Source organism: Pithys albifrons, chromosome 2, assembly GCF_047495875.1.
Source record: "Pithys albifrons albifrons isolate INPA30051 chromosome 2, PitAlb_v1, whole genome shotgun sequence".
NCBI classification, from domain to species: Eukaryota; Metazoa; Chordata; class Aves; order Passeriformes; family Thamnophilidae; genus Pithys; species Pithys albifrons.
Genome location: NC_092459.1, coordinates 85,290,299 through 85,305,382, shown reverse-complemented (window position 1 = coordinate 85,305,382; position 15,084 = coordinate 85,290,299). Strand labels below are relative to the sequence as shown.

At 52.6% G+C, this 15,084-nt stretch overlaps 2 protein-coding genes across 15 annotated transcripts in view; both read right to left on the bottom strand.

The window, feature by feature from the left end:
• Positions 1-469: 469 nt before the first annotated feature.
• On the bottom strand, positions 470-8,224 carry HSP90AB1 (heat shock protein 90 alpha family class B member 1). Of its 2 annotated transcripts, XM_071576350.1 has the most exons (12): positions 8,113-8,223; positions 7,883-8,029; positions 7,536-7,742; positions 7,068-7,227; positions 5,852-5,985; positions 5,069-5,377; positions 4,474-4,639; positions 4,100-4,290; positions 3,667-3,814; positions 3,152-3,420; positions 2,393-2,726; positions 470-1,057 (listed from the first exon to the last, which is right to left on the bottom strand). In XM_071576350.1, the coding sequence occupies exons 2-12, from the start codon at positions 8,027-8,029 to the stop codon at positions 888-890; spliced, it is 2,235 nt and encodes a 744-aa protein (XP_071432451.1). In that variant the 5' UTR covers positions 8,113-8,223; the 3' UTR covers positions 470-887. The 2 variants fall into 2 exon arrangements, with proteins under 2 accessions (XP_071432451.1, XP_071432460.1); XM_071576359.1 differs by lacking the exons at positions 470-1,057; positions 2,393-2,726 and adding an exon at positions 2,769-3,053 and having other exon boundaries at positions 8,113-8,224.
• Positions 8,225-11,131: 2,907 nt separating this feature from the next.
• Positions 11,132-15,084, bottom strand: part of SLC29A1 (solute carrier family 29 member 1 (Augustine blood group)) — a 34,025-nt gene continuing 30,072 nt past the window's right edge. For all 13 annotated transcript variants that reach the window (XM_071576460.1, XM_071576511.1, XM_071576454.1 and 10 more), the window contains 3 exons: positions 14,567-14,652; positions 12,667-12,866; positions 11,132-12,124 (listed from right to left, as the gene is read on the bottom strand). In XM_071576460.1, the coding sequence (XP_071432561.1) occupies positions 12,013-12,124; positions 12,667-12,866; positions 14,567-14,652 (398 nt within the window). In that variant the 3' untranslated portion in view covers positions 11,132-12,012. The remainder of the gene's footprint in view (positions 12,125-12,666; positions 12,867-14,566; positions 14,653-15,084) is intronic.

Genomic DNA, 15,084 nt, shown 5'->3' with positions numbered 1-15,084 from the left:
GGCAGGCTGGAGGTGGTAGGAAAGGAGTCTAGAATCTTTTGGCTTAAGAGCTAATGAGGCAGCTTGAGTACAGTGTGGAGTTGTCACTCCATGCCCTGCTCCACACTGCAGTGGAACAGGCAGAGGGCTCCTGCCCCAGGGATGCTCAGATCACACCAGCCAGCAGCAGCCCAGGATCAGCTCACCCAGCTGACCCCTGCAGACTGGAAAAGTTTGCTCCCAGGCTGTGGGGACATGCAGCTCTCGAGGTGGAGAACTACTGCCCATTGGAGATGACCCCACCTGCACAGTAGGTCATGTGTTCCTCCCAAACATTTCATCTTGCCGGGGCATGGAAGGGGTAGAGATCACCCAAAGCAGGGCTCTGAAAACCAGTCAGGGCACTGGAGGGACCAGCAGCCCAATACCCTGAGGCACAAGCTGAGACCCTTTCCTGCACAGCAGGCATGAAAGACAAAGAACTCCAGCGTGTAAATCATTGATTCTTTAATTGCAGTAGAACAAAGTAACAGAAAAATAATCAAACAAAAACCAACCAAAATACAATATCCTACCCTGGAAGCTCAGGGAGGAAGCAGCTCAGAGGAAGGGCTCTCCCACCCCAATGGAATAAAGGCAGTGTTTAATGCCTAATGGTAACATGGGGCACCCCAGCAGGGGTGAGAGTGGAAGCCTGATGCCTCCTCACCTCCACTCCCCACATGAGTAGCTGTTTCTACACAAGCAGAAAGACATACGACAGGCCTTGGGCTATCTGAATCACTCACTACAAACAAACAGGAAATCATGCCCTCCTGCACCCTGCCAAAAACAACCCCAATGAAACATAGCCAAAAAAATACACACCACCAAGGAGTCAGTAGCAGCTGGTGGGAGCAGACCCTCTTCTAAGCAGACATGATATAGGGCAGAGGTCTGGTAGGTGAGGGAAGAGCCTTCCTCTTTTTCCAGTCTACCTCTTCCATGCGAGATGCATCTTCATCTCCCTCCAGAGGTGGGATTTCCTCAGGTACAGCTGCACTGGGCTCCTCTACAGTCACCTCATCTTCATCAATGCCTGGGAGAGAAGGGGGAAAAACAAAGAGATAAGGCCTCCAAGTGACACCTGATCCCAGAAGTACAGCCTCTCCCAGAGCAAACATGTCTCCTGCCCACAGCCTGAGGAAGAATAGGCCTATTAGCATTCAGTAGTTTACAGAATGACAGAATATCCTGAATTGGAAGGGACCCACAAGGATCATCAAAGTCCAGCTCCTAGCCCTGCCTAGGACAGCCCCAAGAATCACATCACACATCTAAGGGTATTGTCCAAACGATTCTTGAACTCTGGCAAGTTTGTTGCTGTGACCACTTTCCTGGGGAGCCTATTCCAGTGCCCAACCACCCTCTGGGTGAAAAACCTTTTCCTTGTATCTAACCTCAATCTTCCCTGACACAGATTCATGGTGTTCCCTCAGGTCCTATCCCTGGTCACCAGAGAAGAGATGAGTGTCTACCCCTCTTCTTCCCCTTGGGGGGAAACTGCAGACTGCAATGAGATCACCCCTCAGTCTCCTCCATGCTGAAAACCAATAGAACACAAGTCCCCATTATTAAATTATTGTCAACAACAGCACTAATCCTCTATCATATTCCCAGTAACATCTGCACGAGTGTATAGATACTACCTATGCCGTTGGAGGACACTCCTTAGCCAGCAGAGGTTAACAACAAAGGACTTGTCACTCAACACCACAAAATAGTGATGTGAATGTGGTTTACAACATAAGCATTTCTTTTGGGACAAACACAATAAATCCAGTCAACTAAAGCAGTTGCAAGACTCTAAAGCTACTTAATTTCCAACACTGCAGGTATTTCAGCATACTCTGAACAGAAAGTTGTATTACTATACAGACCATGTACCTGCACAGCTTGAGTAATGCAAGACCCTACTCCTACTGAGAAGAGGCAGTAAAGGAGTTACTACCTTAGTTGTGCCAAGCCACAGTACTTCCTAATTTACATTTGTAGCTAAATAGCGAATAGAAGAAAAAGGCTGGGTGCAAGCACAAGCTGTTATACCAGATGGGTCACGTCACCCACAAGACTTTTTGACATTCACTCTGAAGAGATAAAAAGCCTCAGCTTGTGATCTGAACAGCCTGGTGGTGGCTCCAGGGCTTGTGGAAGACAGGACAGTCCATTTAAGAGCCATGAGTCATCCTAAAGTACTTTGTTCCATGCTTCCATTTGTCCCTGGCCACCTCATGTATGCAGCCAGTTCCACACATAACACCAGTATGTCTCACTTACTGGCCTCTCTTGGCCACAAGACAGTTACACACTAGCCTGACCAGTTAACCTGCTGTCAGGACCTGCTCCAGCCCTGAGAAGCTGCATGGATACTTACCAAGCCCCAGTTTGATCATCCTGTAGATGCGGTTGGAGTGAGTCTGGGGATCTTCCAGGGAGAAACCAGAGGACAGCAGAGCCGTCTCGAAGAGCAGTACCACCAGATCTTTGACAGCTTTGTCATTCTTGTCAGCATCAGCCTTCTGGCGGAGGGTTTCCACAATTGGGTGGTCAGGGTTGATCTCCAGGTGCTTCTTGGCCATCATATATCCCATGGTAGAGTTGTCCCGCAGCGCCTGAGCCTTCATGATGCGCTCCATGTTGGCTGTCCAACCATAGGTGCTGGTGACGATACAGCAGGGAGACGAGACCAGCCGGTTTGAGACAGTGACCTGCAAATGTAGTCAAGGGTTAGCTGAGCAAGGTCCCCATATGCTCAGAGTGGGCCCCAGCCACAGCATATACGATAGCCCAAAGTCTTTGTCCCAAGTTCACCTGGGGACACCCCAAAACAAGCAGAGATCTTCCAAGCAGTTCCAGGACTGCTACACTGAGTAGTATGGACAGCTCGGCCTGCATTTTGAGCACCCATTGTATGTTTCCCACACTTACCCTCTCCCATCAATGCACGTATTTGGGTCAGTGCCCCTCGCCTGCAGCCTGGCTGCTTAGAGCAAGATGGTGCATGCTGGGACCTCCAGTCTCCTTTAGCGGCTCCTCTGCAGGAGATGAGAGGCATGCATTGAGCTGGGGCCCTTGCCTGCAGCATGGAGGATCCCCTCCCTTCAGCCAGGGCTGAGCTCCCTGGCCATCTCACCTTCTCCACCTTCTTGTCCAAGATCTCCTTCATAAGTTTGCAGAGATTCTCAAACTTGGCCTTGCTCTCCTCCATCTTCTTTTTCTCCTCCTCATCCTCAGGCAGCTCCAGCCCTTCTTTGGTTACTGATACCAGGGTCTTGCCATCAAACTCCTTGAGCTGCTGCACACAGTACTCGTCAATGGGCTCTGTCATGTACACGACCTCAAAGCCACGCTTCCGCACACGCTCCACAAAGGCTGAGTTGGCAACCTGCTCCTTACTCTCCCCTGTGTTTGTGGAAAGTTGAAATCAAATGTCACCGGGATGTAAGAGCTGGTTACAGCAGAACAAATACCATCAGTCACTTGGAACCTCTAATGTGAAACTGGCAGCATCCAGGGCTCTAGGCCTTGTGGCCTTTCCCCAACTCCTAGGGATGGACTGCTAAAGACAGCAGGAAAAGTTTTAAGTTAGCACTAGTAGGCAGGTAACCTCCCTCCACCTCATTAGGGCTTACAGGAGCTCTGGCTCACCTGTGATGTAGTAGATACTCTTCTGGTTTTCCTTCATATGAGACACATACTCTGAAAGCGAAGTCACTTCATCACCTGAATGGGACGTGTGGTAACGCAGCAGCTCTGAAAGGCGCTTTCGGTTGGTTGAGTCCTCATGGATGCCCAGCTGGGGGCAGAAAAGATCCATGAAGACTCCAGGATGAGACCTGGATGCACTAGGCCCCCACCCCTGACGTACACCCATCTCAGCCCATCTCCTGATCATTTCAATGTTCGGCTTGGGGCACCAGGAGGGGACAGCTGCCGACAAAGACTCTCTGAGGCACTCACAAAACCCCCTCCCTTTATCCCAACATCTATGCAGAGGAGACATGGCACAGGGACAAGACTGCTCCTTAGGCAAATGGGTCACAGGCCCCTCCCTCCTCCAGGTGCAGCATGCCTAGCTCACCTTTAGATTCTTGGAAAAGGCATCATAAAATTTCTTGTAGTTCTCTTTGTCCTCTGCCAGCTCAGAGAAGAGCTCCAAGCATTTCTTCACAATGTTTTTGCGGATCACCTTGAGGATCTTGCTCTGTTGAAGCATCTCACGAGAGATGTTCAGAGGCAGGTCCTCTGAGTCCACAACACCCCGGATGAAGTCTGAGTAAGAGAAATTAAAACGCATATCAGGTTAAGGATTCTGAGCTTCAACACAGGAGAGAAAGTGCTAAAACACTGACTGCTGTGCACCCACACCAGCTAGTGCCTCATCCAACACCTCTATACTGGGAGCAGTACCACACCAGCAGTGGGGGTCCCAGCTCCACACCAGGAGGCTCTTACTCAGGTACTCAGGGATGAGCTCATCACAGCTGTCCATGATGAAGACACGTCTCACATACAGCTTAATGTTGTTCTTCTTCTTCTTGTTCTCAAATAGGTCAAAAGGGGCACGGCGTGGGATGAAAAGCAGGGCCCTGAACTCCAGCTGCCCTTCCACGGAGAAGTGCTGTGGAGCCAGGAAAGAAACAGGTGCTGGGGTGCTTCACTTCTAGCCCTTCCCCCAGCACCCACTGTAGAGAGGCTGAACTGCTGTTCCTCAGCACTGAGGCTGGCAGGGGGTATAGCAGGGTCTCTAGCACCCAAGTGACCTGTGCTTCCCCCTTCTCAGCCCCACTGTCTCCTAGGTGCCAAGGTTCTCTGGATTCAGCAGGCTTGAACAGAGGAGTCATGCTTCTGAGGCCCAACATCCTCCTGTCCTGCTCGCAAGCACTACCAACCCCTCCACCTGCATGGTAGTCACAGTGCAGGCTGCCACATCACCAAGTGGCCTGGCAGCCCTCAGTACCACAGAGGCACAACCATGTGGTGGCTCTCAGTATGGGCTGGAACAGGACCCTCTGCCTCTCCCCAGAAGCCAGGGTAGTCCAGCACTCACCTTGACTGCCAAATGGTCCTCCCAGTCATTGGTGAGGCTTTTGTAGAACTCGCCATACTCCTCCTGGGTGATGTCATCAGGGTTGCGGGTCCAAATTGGTTTGGTCTTGTTCAGCTCCTCCTGATCAATGTATTTCTCCTTGATTTTCTTCATCTTTTTCTTCTTGCCTTTGTCTCCCTCCTCCTCATCATCAGAGCCCACATCCTCAATTTTGGGTTTCTCCTCATTTTTGGACACTGACTCTTCCTTCTCATCTTTCTCTTCCTCTGCCTCGTCATCACTGATCTCTTTGTCACGTTCCTTCTCTAGCTGTGGAGAAAGGGACAAGAAATACTCAGCTTTAGCCTCAAGTGTTACCAGAATTCCTTTTGCTCCTGATGAGAAAAATGGGTGTCCTCCAAGGGCCAACAAATCCAACATCTGAAACCAAAGCTTCTCTTGGAACCAACCCCCCCAAGTCCCTCCTTGAGCAACCCAAAGCTCCATCTGTGAGGATGACACAAGCAGCAAGAAACCCTCCTTCCTCTGTGGCTGGTTAATTGACCTCCAGCTGTACAGATCAAAGGCCAAAAGCATGGCTGCATACCCACCTCCTTCACCTCCAAAAACCCCCCAGCCTCAAATCACCACTGCTCACAGAAACTGGAAGCACCACTGCTTAATACCCACCAGCCAAGAACTGCAGAAGGGAACAAGAGAGTGTACTCTGGGCTTCTGTTCCCAACATCACCCACCCCTGCCTCCAGCTTTCCAGTGGGTCCCCACAGTCCTTTCCTTACATACATAGAGTGTGATAGGGTAGCCAATGAACTGGGAGTGCTTCTTCACCACTTCTTTGACACGACGCTCCTCCAAGTACTCTGTCTGGTCCTCCTTCAAGTACAGGATCACTTTGGTGCCACGTCCAATGGGTTCACCTGCAGTGTGGGGAGAGAAACGTTAGCACTTCAGCACATAGCATTCAAGGGCAGAGAGTAAGTGCGACCAGGTCCTTCAGCCTAAATCACAGAATCATAGAATCGATTGGGTTGGAAAAGACCTCCGAGATCATCAAGTCCAACCCTTGGTCCACTCCAGCCTGTTTACTAGATCATGGCACTCAGTGCCACGCCCAATCTCAGTTTAAAAACCTCCTAGGATGGGGAATCCACCACCTCTCTTGTCAGGCCATTCCAATGCCTGGTTAGTCTCTCTGGAAAGAATTTTTTTCTGATCTCCAACTTAAACTTCCCCTGGCAGAGCTTGAGCCCCTGCCCCCTTGCCCTATTGCTGAGTGCCTGGAAAAAGGGACCAACCCCCACCTGGCAAAACTTCTCTTCAGGTAGTTCTAGACAGTGCTGAGGTCACCTCTGAGCCTCCTCTTCTCCAGGCTAAACAACCCCAGCTCCCTCAGCCTCTCCCCATAGGGCTTGTGCTCCGGTCCCTTCACCAGTCTTGTTGCTCTTCTCTGGACCTGCTCCAGCCCCTCAATAACTTTCCTGAACTGAGGGGCCCAGAACTGAACACAGTACTCAAGGAGTGGCCTCACCAATGCAGAGTACAGGGGAAGGATCACTGCCCTGGTCCTGCTGGCCACACTATTTTTGATACAGGACAGGATCCCATTGGCCTTCTTGGCCACACTGTTGGCTCGTGATGAGCTTCCTGACAATTGGTATCCCCAGGTCCCTTTCTGCCTGGCTGCTCTCCAGCCACTCTGTGCCCAGCCTGTAGCACTGCAGGGGGTTGTTGTGGCCAAACTGCAGGACCCAGAACTTGGCCTTGTTAAACCTCATCCCACTGGAATCAGCCCATCTCTCAAATCTATCCAGGTCCCTCTGCAGAGCCCTCCTGCCTTCCAGGAGGTCGAGACTCCCTCCCAACTTGGTGTCATCAGCAAATTTGTTACAGGATATCAAAAACAACCAGTGTAACTGACAATGCAGCACAGCTCTAGGGAGCACCAGGAAAAGGGGTGCTTCTGGCAGAAAAATGTATGGTTTTTTTGTACAATACGTACCATGGTCAGTTCGGACAGTGAAGGAGCCCCCAGCTGATGACTCCCAAGCATACTGCTCATCGTCATTGTGCTTGGTAATGACAACCACCTTCTCTGCCACCAGATAGGCAGAATAGAAACCCACACCGAACTGTCCAATCATGGAGATGTCTGCACCAGCCTGTGAAAACAGACAGCAACTAGTAAGCCCACTGAAGTGATAGGAAATGTCTGCCACTAAGTCACAGCAGCGAAGAACTGGGTCAGCACAGAGAAAAAAACAAGCAAGTGCCAACAGGCAGCCAGCCCTACCCACAGCTCCTCCCTGCTGCTGGAAAGGTAGAGAAGCACACTCGGGTAGGCAAACAGCTCCCACAGCAAACAAGGTAGCAAGGCCTTTTCATTATTTATTTATTCCTTTGTATCCGTACACCAGCGCAAGCCTGTGGCCCAGGCCTCAGGGAACCCATGCAACTAAAGGCAACCCACCTGCAGGGCTTCCATGAAGGCTTTGGTCCCAGATTTGGCGATAGTGCCCAGATTGTTGATGAGATCCGCTTTTGTCATTCCAATGCCAGTGTCCACCAGGATCAACGTGCGGTCCCGGGGATTGGGGATGATGTCAATCTTGAGATCCTTCCCACTGTCCAGCTTTGAGGGGTCCGTCAGGCTCTCATAGCGGATCTTATCCAGGGCCTAGAGGAGAGGGGGATGGTCGCCATGGCCTCGCAGGACACCCAGGACCCGGCCTCTCACTGGACACCCCCCGGCAGGGCACCAGCCCGCTCCCCGAGCCCCCCAGCAGAGGAAGGAGCCCACCCCCCGCCCGGGCTCACGTCGGAGGCATTGGAGATGAGCTCCCTCAGGAAGATTTCCTTGTTGGAATAGAAGGTGTTGATGATGAGCGACATGAGCTGGGCGATCTCCGCCTGGAAGGCGAAGGTCTCCGCATCTTCCTCCTCATGCTGCACTTTCTCGGGCATCTGCAAGGCAAGCACAGGCCATTAGCACCAGGGGGAGGGCGGCGGCACCGGGCCCGGTTCCCCCCGCGCCGCTCTGCCCTCACCGTCTCTGGCCTCACGGACCGGCTAAAAGAGCGCAGCTTCCGCCGGCCTCACTTTATGGTCGCGGAGCGGAGTAGCCACCGCACACCATATCCTTCCGCCTTAAAGGGACCCCTGTCAGCGCGCCGCAGGTGCATGGAGTATGGGCGGCATCTGCATTGCCCTTTATCGGCGGCCATGGTGGGGGCGGGGGCGCAGTGCTCAGCTTCGTGGCGCTGCCGTGCGGAATCCCGGCCGGGGCTCCCCCCCGCCCCTCGCCGCGGCGCTTGGAGGGTCCCGGTGCCGCCGTCCGCGGCCCTCTGAGCGCCGCGAGAGGGACGGCGGGAAACCTAGGGAGGGACTACTTTGCGCGCCGAACGCAGGCGCCGGTGCTGAACGGTGCAGGGGCACTTCCAGAGCGTTCCGCAGAGGGCACGGCGGTGCCGTCCTCGGCTTCGGGTCTAGGCAGAGAACGGCGCTCGCAGTGCCCCGGCTTCATCCAGCACCTCCCCGCCAGGCCGCGGGCCATGTGGCTCCGCTGTCCTGGGGCTCAGTGTACTAGGGGCCTAGCGCATGAGGAGGGAGGGGACAAGATGGAGGGGACGGGAAGTGTCAGGGGTGGAGCACATGGCAGCGCCGTGTCCTCGTTGCAAACTAATTTGGATAGTCTGTTTTTCTAGTGTCTAAGGGAAGTGAAAGGATAAGTCTTATCACTGTATCTGGAGTCCTGTGTTCAGTTCTGGGCTCCTTGGTACAAGCGGAGGGCAACAAAGATGAGGGTACTCAAGGGCCCCTCTTGTGAGGAGAGACTGACGGAGCTGGGCCTGTTCAGCCTCCAGAGGAGACGACTGAGGGAGAGGGGACCTGATCACTGTATATATATAAATATTTGAAAGAAGGGTGCCAAGAGGATGGAGCTAGGCTCTTTTTAGTGGTGCCAAGCAATAGGACAAGAGGCAACGGGCAGAAACTGATGCGCAGGAAGTTCCACCTGAACATGAGGAGAAACTCCTTCATTGTGAAGGTGATCAAGCACAGGAACAGATTGTCCAGAGAGGCTGTGGAGTCTCCCTCACTGGAGATACTCGGGAACCATCTGGATGCAATCCTGTGCAATTTGCTCTAGGGTGACCCTGACTGAGCAGGGAGGTGACTCACTGTGGTCCATTCCAACCTGACCCATCCTGTGATTCCGTGATTCTGTTTTGAGGCTGTGGCACATGGGCCTGACCAGCGAAGGAAGATGTGTGGGTAGGATGAGGGGATCTGAGCCCGGTTGTGGTACCTGGAGGTGCCAAGGAGCTGACGGCTGTGAATTATGTGGGCCAGATGGAGGGGATGGTCTGCTGTCAGGCTGGTGTAGTTCCCCGCCAGGAGCAGGAGGTGGCACTCTGGCTGTTCACAGGTGCAAGGAAAGCTCCCAGGTGGGTGTGCTGCAGGTCACTGCACACCAGAACGTGCAGGGGAATCTTCTTACCAGAGGTGCCAGTGGTCCCTTGGTGTACCCTGAGGGCAGCATCCCTGGGGGTACTGGTCGACGAGAGGCTGAACATGAGCCAGCAATGTGGACTTGCAGCCCAGAAAGCCAACTGTGTCCTGGGCTGCATCAAAGCCAGCATAGCCAGCAGGTTAAGGAAAGTGATTCTGCCCCTCTGCTCCTCTCTCATGAGACCTTACCTGGAGCACTGCATCCATCTCTGGGGTCCCTGCACAGGAAGGACCTGGACCTGTTGGACTGAGTCCAGAGGAGGAATACCAAGATAATTAGAGAGATGGAGCCCCTCTCCTACAAGGAAAGGCTGAGAGAATTGGAAGTGTTCAGCCTGGAGAAGAGAAGGCTTTGGAGTGATGTAATTGCGGCCTTCCAATACCTGAAGGGACAGAGAAGGACTTTTTATAAGGACATGTAGTGACAGGACAGGGAGAATGGATTTAAACTTTGAGTAGGTTTAGATTAGATATTAGGGAAAAAATTGTTTACTGTGAAAGTGGTGAGGCACTGGAACAGGTTGTCCAGCAAAGTTGTGCATGCCCCATCCCTGGAGGTGTTCAAGGCAAGGCTGGATGGAGTTCTGAGCTACCTGGTCTAGTGAAAGGTGCCCCTGTGATTGGAGGGACTTATCCTTATTGATTGATGTTATTAATCAATACATCTATCATAGAATTTGCTTAATAGTTATTATAAAAATCACTTTATATAAAGTAGCTTACCATATGGCAAAAATCATAAGGTACAGATGTGTAGGACCTGTCCTTGAAGCTTCTGAACTAAGGGGCCTTAGGGATTTCTTGTACTAACTAAAATAGACTGGACACCATATGAAACAAAGATAAATCAGAAGATATGTCAAAAGAACAGGATAATCAGAGAAATTCGCCAATTAGACCAGTTACAGTTGTCAGCAGATCCGGTCTGGGGCAGTTTTAAGCCAAAAGTAAAAAGGACATGTGAAGACTATGAACTTCATCCCCAAAGACCACCAGAAGACCCCTGCCCCTAATTACCAAGAGGAAAGGTGCAGGCGCAAGAAGGAGGTGCATGGGGCGGAGAAGATGGAAATCAGTTCTTAGAACTCACTATAATAACCCTGCCTTTTCTAAGAAAATATTGTTTATGCATGAAGAATGAATATGTATAACTTACTTGCATATAAACAAGTTGTTAACTCGACCAGGTGTGCATGTTTTTGGAGGAGCCATCCCTCATGCACCCCAGCCTTGAATAAACTTAACCTCTCTATAACCTTATTGGATATAGAGTCTTTATTCCGCAAATCGCCTGTCCCTGGAACTTGATGATCTTTAAGGTCCCTTCCAACACAAACCATTCAGTAATTCTGTTAGTTCAATGATCTCCCATGCTGGCTGTGTCCTTGTAGCTGGGCCTGTCTGTGCAGGCGATGCACACACCAGTTCCACATCTGATTCTGGCTACAGAGCACCCCAGGATGCTCAGGAAATGCTGGTGCTGCTCACCCCTAAGCCCTTGCACCTCCACAGCCCCTCTTCCCTGTGGCGATGGAGACACACACAAACCCTAAGGAGCGTTTTGGTCTTTTTATAGAAAATGGCAACTGTACAGACACACTTACACAGACAAGGGACAGGAAAGCCAAGGGAGAGGTGAGGCCTCCCCCTTTAGCCTTGGTGGGAAGGGAGTTGCTGCCTCTTTTTGCAGCCCACAGTGGGATCTCCTGTCACACAACCAAGAGGCTGAAAAAAATCAATGTCAGAATCACCAAAAAAAGCAAAAGGGAACGGAGCCAAGGAGAAGGGGAGACGGTGGGGTGTGGAGATCTCCTCCTTCCTCAGCCTGGCCATGGTATTGGGTTTTTATGTGGGCAGGACACAGATGTCTATGCCCCTGGGATACCACTGCACAGGGGATGTGCGTCTAGCGGAGAGCAGGGATAGCGAGGCAGGCTGGGGCTCTTTTCTCTACTCACAAGTCTTACCAGCAGGACAGGGGGTATGGGGTGTTTCCAGGCACCCTGGAAGAGAGGATAGGAGAGCAAGTCCCTTGGTGCCTTGGGGACAAGGACAAGAGAAACAGTAACACTGGATACCAGCCTTCCACTCCGTCAGAGAGAAAAGGCTAAAAATGGCTTTTGGCCTTGAGTCAGGGAAGTTATGCAGTGTGGGAGGCAGCTGGACCTCTTTCAGATCCCGGGGGTCTTACAACACACACAGCATGGGGAAGGAGAAGGCACGTAGGCCTGAAGGCATCACACAACCGAGCGTGGCAGGAGCCAGGCCAACCCTGCAGGAGTGGAACCGTCCCTGGGTGTAATGTCTGCTGTGGCAGTGTGATTTGGCAGGGACAGGCATGAGGTGTTACTTTCCCACAGTGCTGAGGTGTCCAGGGCCTCGGAGGAGGATGCGGAGCCATCTCTTGGTGTCCCTGCACCCTCTGTGTGCCTCTGCTAGATGAGAATTCGGAACAGGAAGGAGATGGCAGCTCCTAGGGCCAAGCCCAGCGACAGGAAAAATGCCATGACGGCTCCAGCTGTCTCTGCTTCATGCACAAGCACTTTCCTAGGGGAGATACAGGTGTCAGATCCATTCTCAGGATGCATGCCCCATGCCCTCCTGTTCAGTGGAGATGAGAGGCTCCTCTGCAGCAGAGGAACAGCAAAAGCAAATCCACCTTGGCTCCAAGAGCCTGTCTCTACACTGTGGACTTACAAAGAAGCACATCAGGCAGGCAACCTGAAGCTCCTGTCACCAGGAATACCCCTCTCTGGCTCCTGTCCCCGTGCACTGCATCCCACCTGGATGAGCCCCAGCTGCGCTCCTCATGCCACCTGTACTGGGCAGGGTTGCTAACCCTGCTATGCCACACTTTGCTCCCCTCCAGATCCCCACCGCATCTGGTCCCTTTCCCTGAGTGGCAAGTGGAGAAAATGAAGAGCCCAAATAGCTTCCTCATCCCTCTAAGATATGGAGGCACAAGCCTGGGAGATGGGACAACGGGAGTAGTGCCAATTCCATTCTGTGCCTGCAGTCCCTTCTCCAGATGCCAGGACTGTCATCTGGGGGTGTAATCAACCCTTCCCTCATCCCCAGCTCCTACTCACTTGGGCCCGAAGCACATGCAGAGGCTGGCCAGGTAGCCATTGGAGATGGAGAAGATGATCATGAAGACGATGTACCAGGCATCATGAGAGAACACCACAGGCAGGTAGTGACGGGGTTGCACATTGCACAGCATGAAAAGAGGGACAAAGATGACACGGAGGACCACCATCACTGGCAGGAGGCAGCTATCCTTCCCGGGCTGGGAGAAAAACACAGGTGGCTGAGCAGCAGAGAACTGGGCATTCCCCATACCGTGGCTGAGCAGCAGAGAGCTGGGCATTCCCCATACCATGGCATGCCAGCAGGGGCTATACAGAGCCTGTCCCTACTGTGTCAGGGCTGCAAAGGAGACACTGAGATGGAAAAGTTGCTGAGAGACTTCCTCTGCTGCAACAAACCTTGGCATCACCACCTTCTGTGTTAAGGAACTTCTACTAGGTCTGAAAGCCCTGTCTCAGATGGCTTGGAGAGCAGCAGCACTAGAGCTAAAATACTGAGCTGGACTTGGGGATGATTGCTAAGCCCTTGCTGGGCACGCAGGCAGGAGAGCCTCGCACATACTCATGCAGTGAACAATCGTGCAGGACAAGGCTGGCTGAGGTAAATCCCCTCTGGCACCTAAGTGCTGGCAAACTGGGCCTTAACCAGCTCTTCAGCCTCCTACGCCATCTCCCAGCCAAGCAGAGCAAGATCCAGCAATCTGGGAAAGGGATTATGCTGGGGCGGTTTTGGAATGTGGTGGGAAGGTCCTGGACCAAGTTACAGTCTCCTCAGATCCTACCAGAGTTCTTGGACAACTGAGGCTGGCACAAAGAGACACCTTCCTGCTGTGTTGTCCCTGTAGCTGGGACCAAGGCAGCCCTTGGCACGAGATGTGCCTAGTTCTGTCTGGGGTCCTCTCAGTGAGGTATCAGGGTTGCAGATGACAGGACTCACTGCTCTGAGGTCAGGAGAGACCCCCAAATGCTTTGGAAGCTGCTGGACTGGCGTGGCCACAGAACACTTCAGGAGCACAGGAGGAAGCTGAGGTTAGGCCAGCTGCTGTATCCCTGGGGCAAACTGATGAAAATAGATGCCTCTCTTGTTTGAGGAGAAAAGGAGTGAGCGGGGCCCCAACCAGGGAAATGAGGCCCAAACCACATGCAGTCAGACTTTCCACACAGCCTTGTTTTGGAAATGTCTCCTGCTGGGTCATCCCACTATGGAGGCTGTGGCCTGGACGCCAGGCAAGGCGGCTCATGGCCAAGGCCGAGGGCAGCCAGCAGTGATGGCCAGGGAAGAAGCAGCTCCAGGCTGTGGGGAGGTCAGGCCTGGGCAGATCCCATGGCACATGGTCCTGGAGAGCTTCTCTAAACAAACAGCCTGAACAATATGGGGGAAACGGTGCTTGGAGGGTGAGTGAAGGGGCAGGAAGAGACTCAGACAGGACAGCCCCCTTCCTCGCCCAGCCTGGGGAGATGAAAGCAAGGGATGTGGCAGGGGACAGCTCTGTGACCCACATGGCATGGCTCTGCCCTGCTCCCATGACAAGGGTCTTTAAAAGAGCTGTGTCCTGTGCTGAGGCCAAAGGTTTTATTTTGGGCTGCCCTGTCTTTCACCCTGTTCCCCTGTCGCCATCCTGTCTCGCTGTTTGCATAGCTGGAGTGAAGGTTTGTTTACAAAGAGGCTGAAATGGAGGAGGCAACTTCATCCAAGCCATGCTGAAAGAGAGGTGGGAGGACATAACAACACTGTGGTTCTCGGCTCTGACCCATAAATCTCTGCTTAGGACTTAAAGCAGGAGTCAGGTTTGCACCTCCTTCCTGCTCCAAGCCACAGATGGCAGCCCCAGTGAAAGCCATGGCTGAGGGACCTGAGAACAGAGACTGCCTGGGCATTTGCTCCCTGCCCCATACTTACCCACGTGAAGAGGGCAGTGAGACTCCGTCCCGTCCAGTCAAAGACATTAAAGAGCAGGAAGCAGGAGACAGGAATGAAGTAGAGACCTGCAGAAAGGGGAGAACGTCAGTGACAAGCCCAGCATGCCACCTGCACCCCTCATGCCAATTGCATGGAAACTCTTTCAGGTCTATGTCTTCTCAATTTCCCACTAAGGCCTGAAATGGTCTCACAGCCAGGTTGGTGTTTGCATCCAAACCACCATGCCCAGTGGTTTCCTCTTCCCTTCAGGCATACTGTATTGGGTTTATGTGGCAAGGTTTTTGGTAGCATGGGAGCTACAAGGGCAGCTTGTCAGAAGTGGCCAGAAGCTTCCCCCATGTCTGACAGAGCCAATGCCAACTGGCTCCAAGACCCACTGCTGGCCAAGGCTAAGCCCATCGATAACAGTGGTAGTGCCTATGGAATAACATATTTAAGAAGGGGAAAAAAACCCAACATTTGCAATTGCAGTCAGAGAGAGAAGTGAGAATGTGTGA

Bases quoted from the DNA above. Each gene is read 5' to 3' on its own strand.
- HSP90AB1 (XM_071576350.1), bottom strand. From the start codon at position 8,029: ATGCCCGAGAAAGTGCAGCATGAGGAGGAAGATGCGGAGACCTTCGCC. The intron at 5,378-5,851 runs GTATGTAAGGAA...CTTTCTCCACAG, and splicing joins GCTACCCTATCACACTCTAT to CTAGAGAAGGAACGTGACAA. The intron at 1,058-2,392 runs GTAAGTATCCAT...CTTCTCTCCCAG, and splicing joins GATGATCAAACTGGGGCTTG to GCATTGATGAAGATGAGGTG.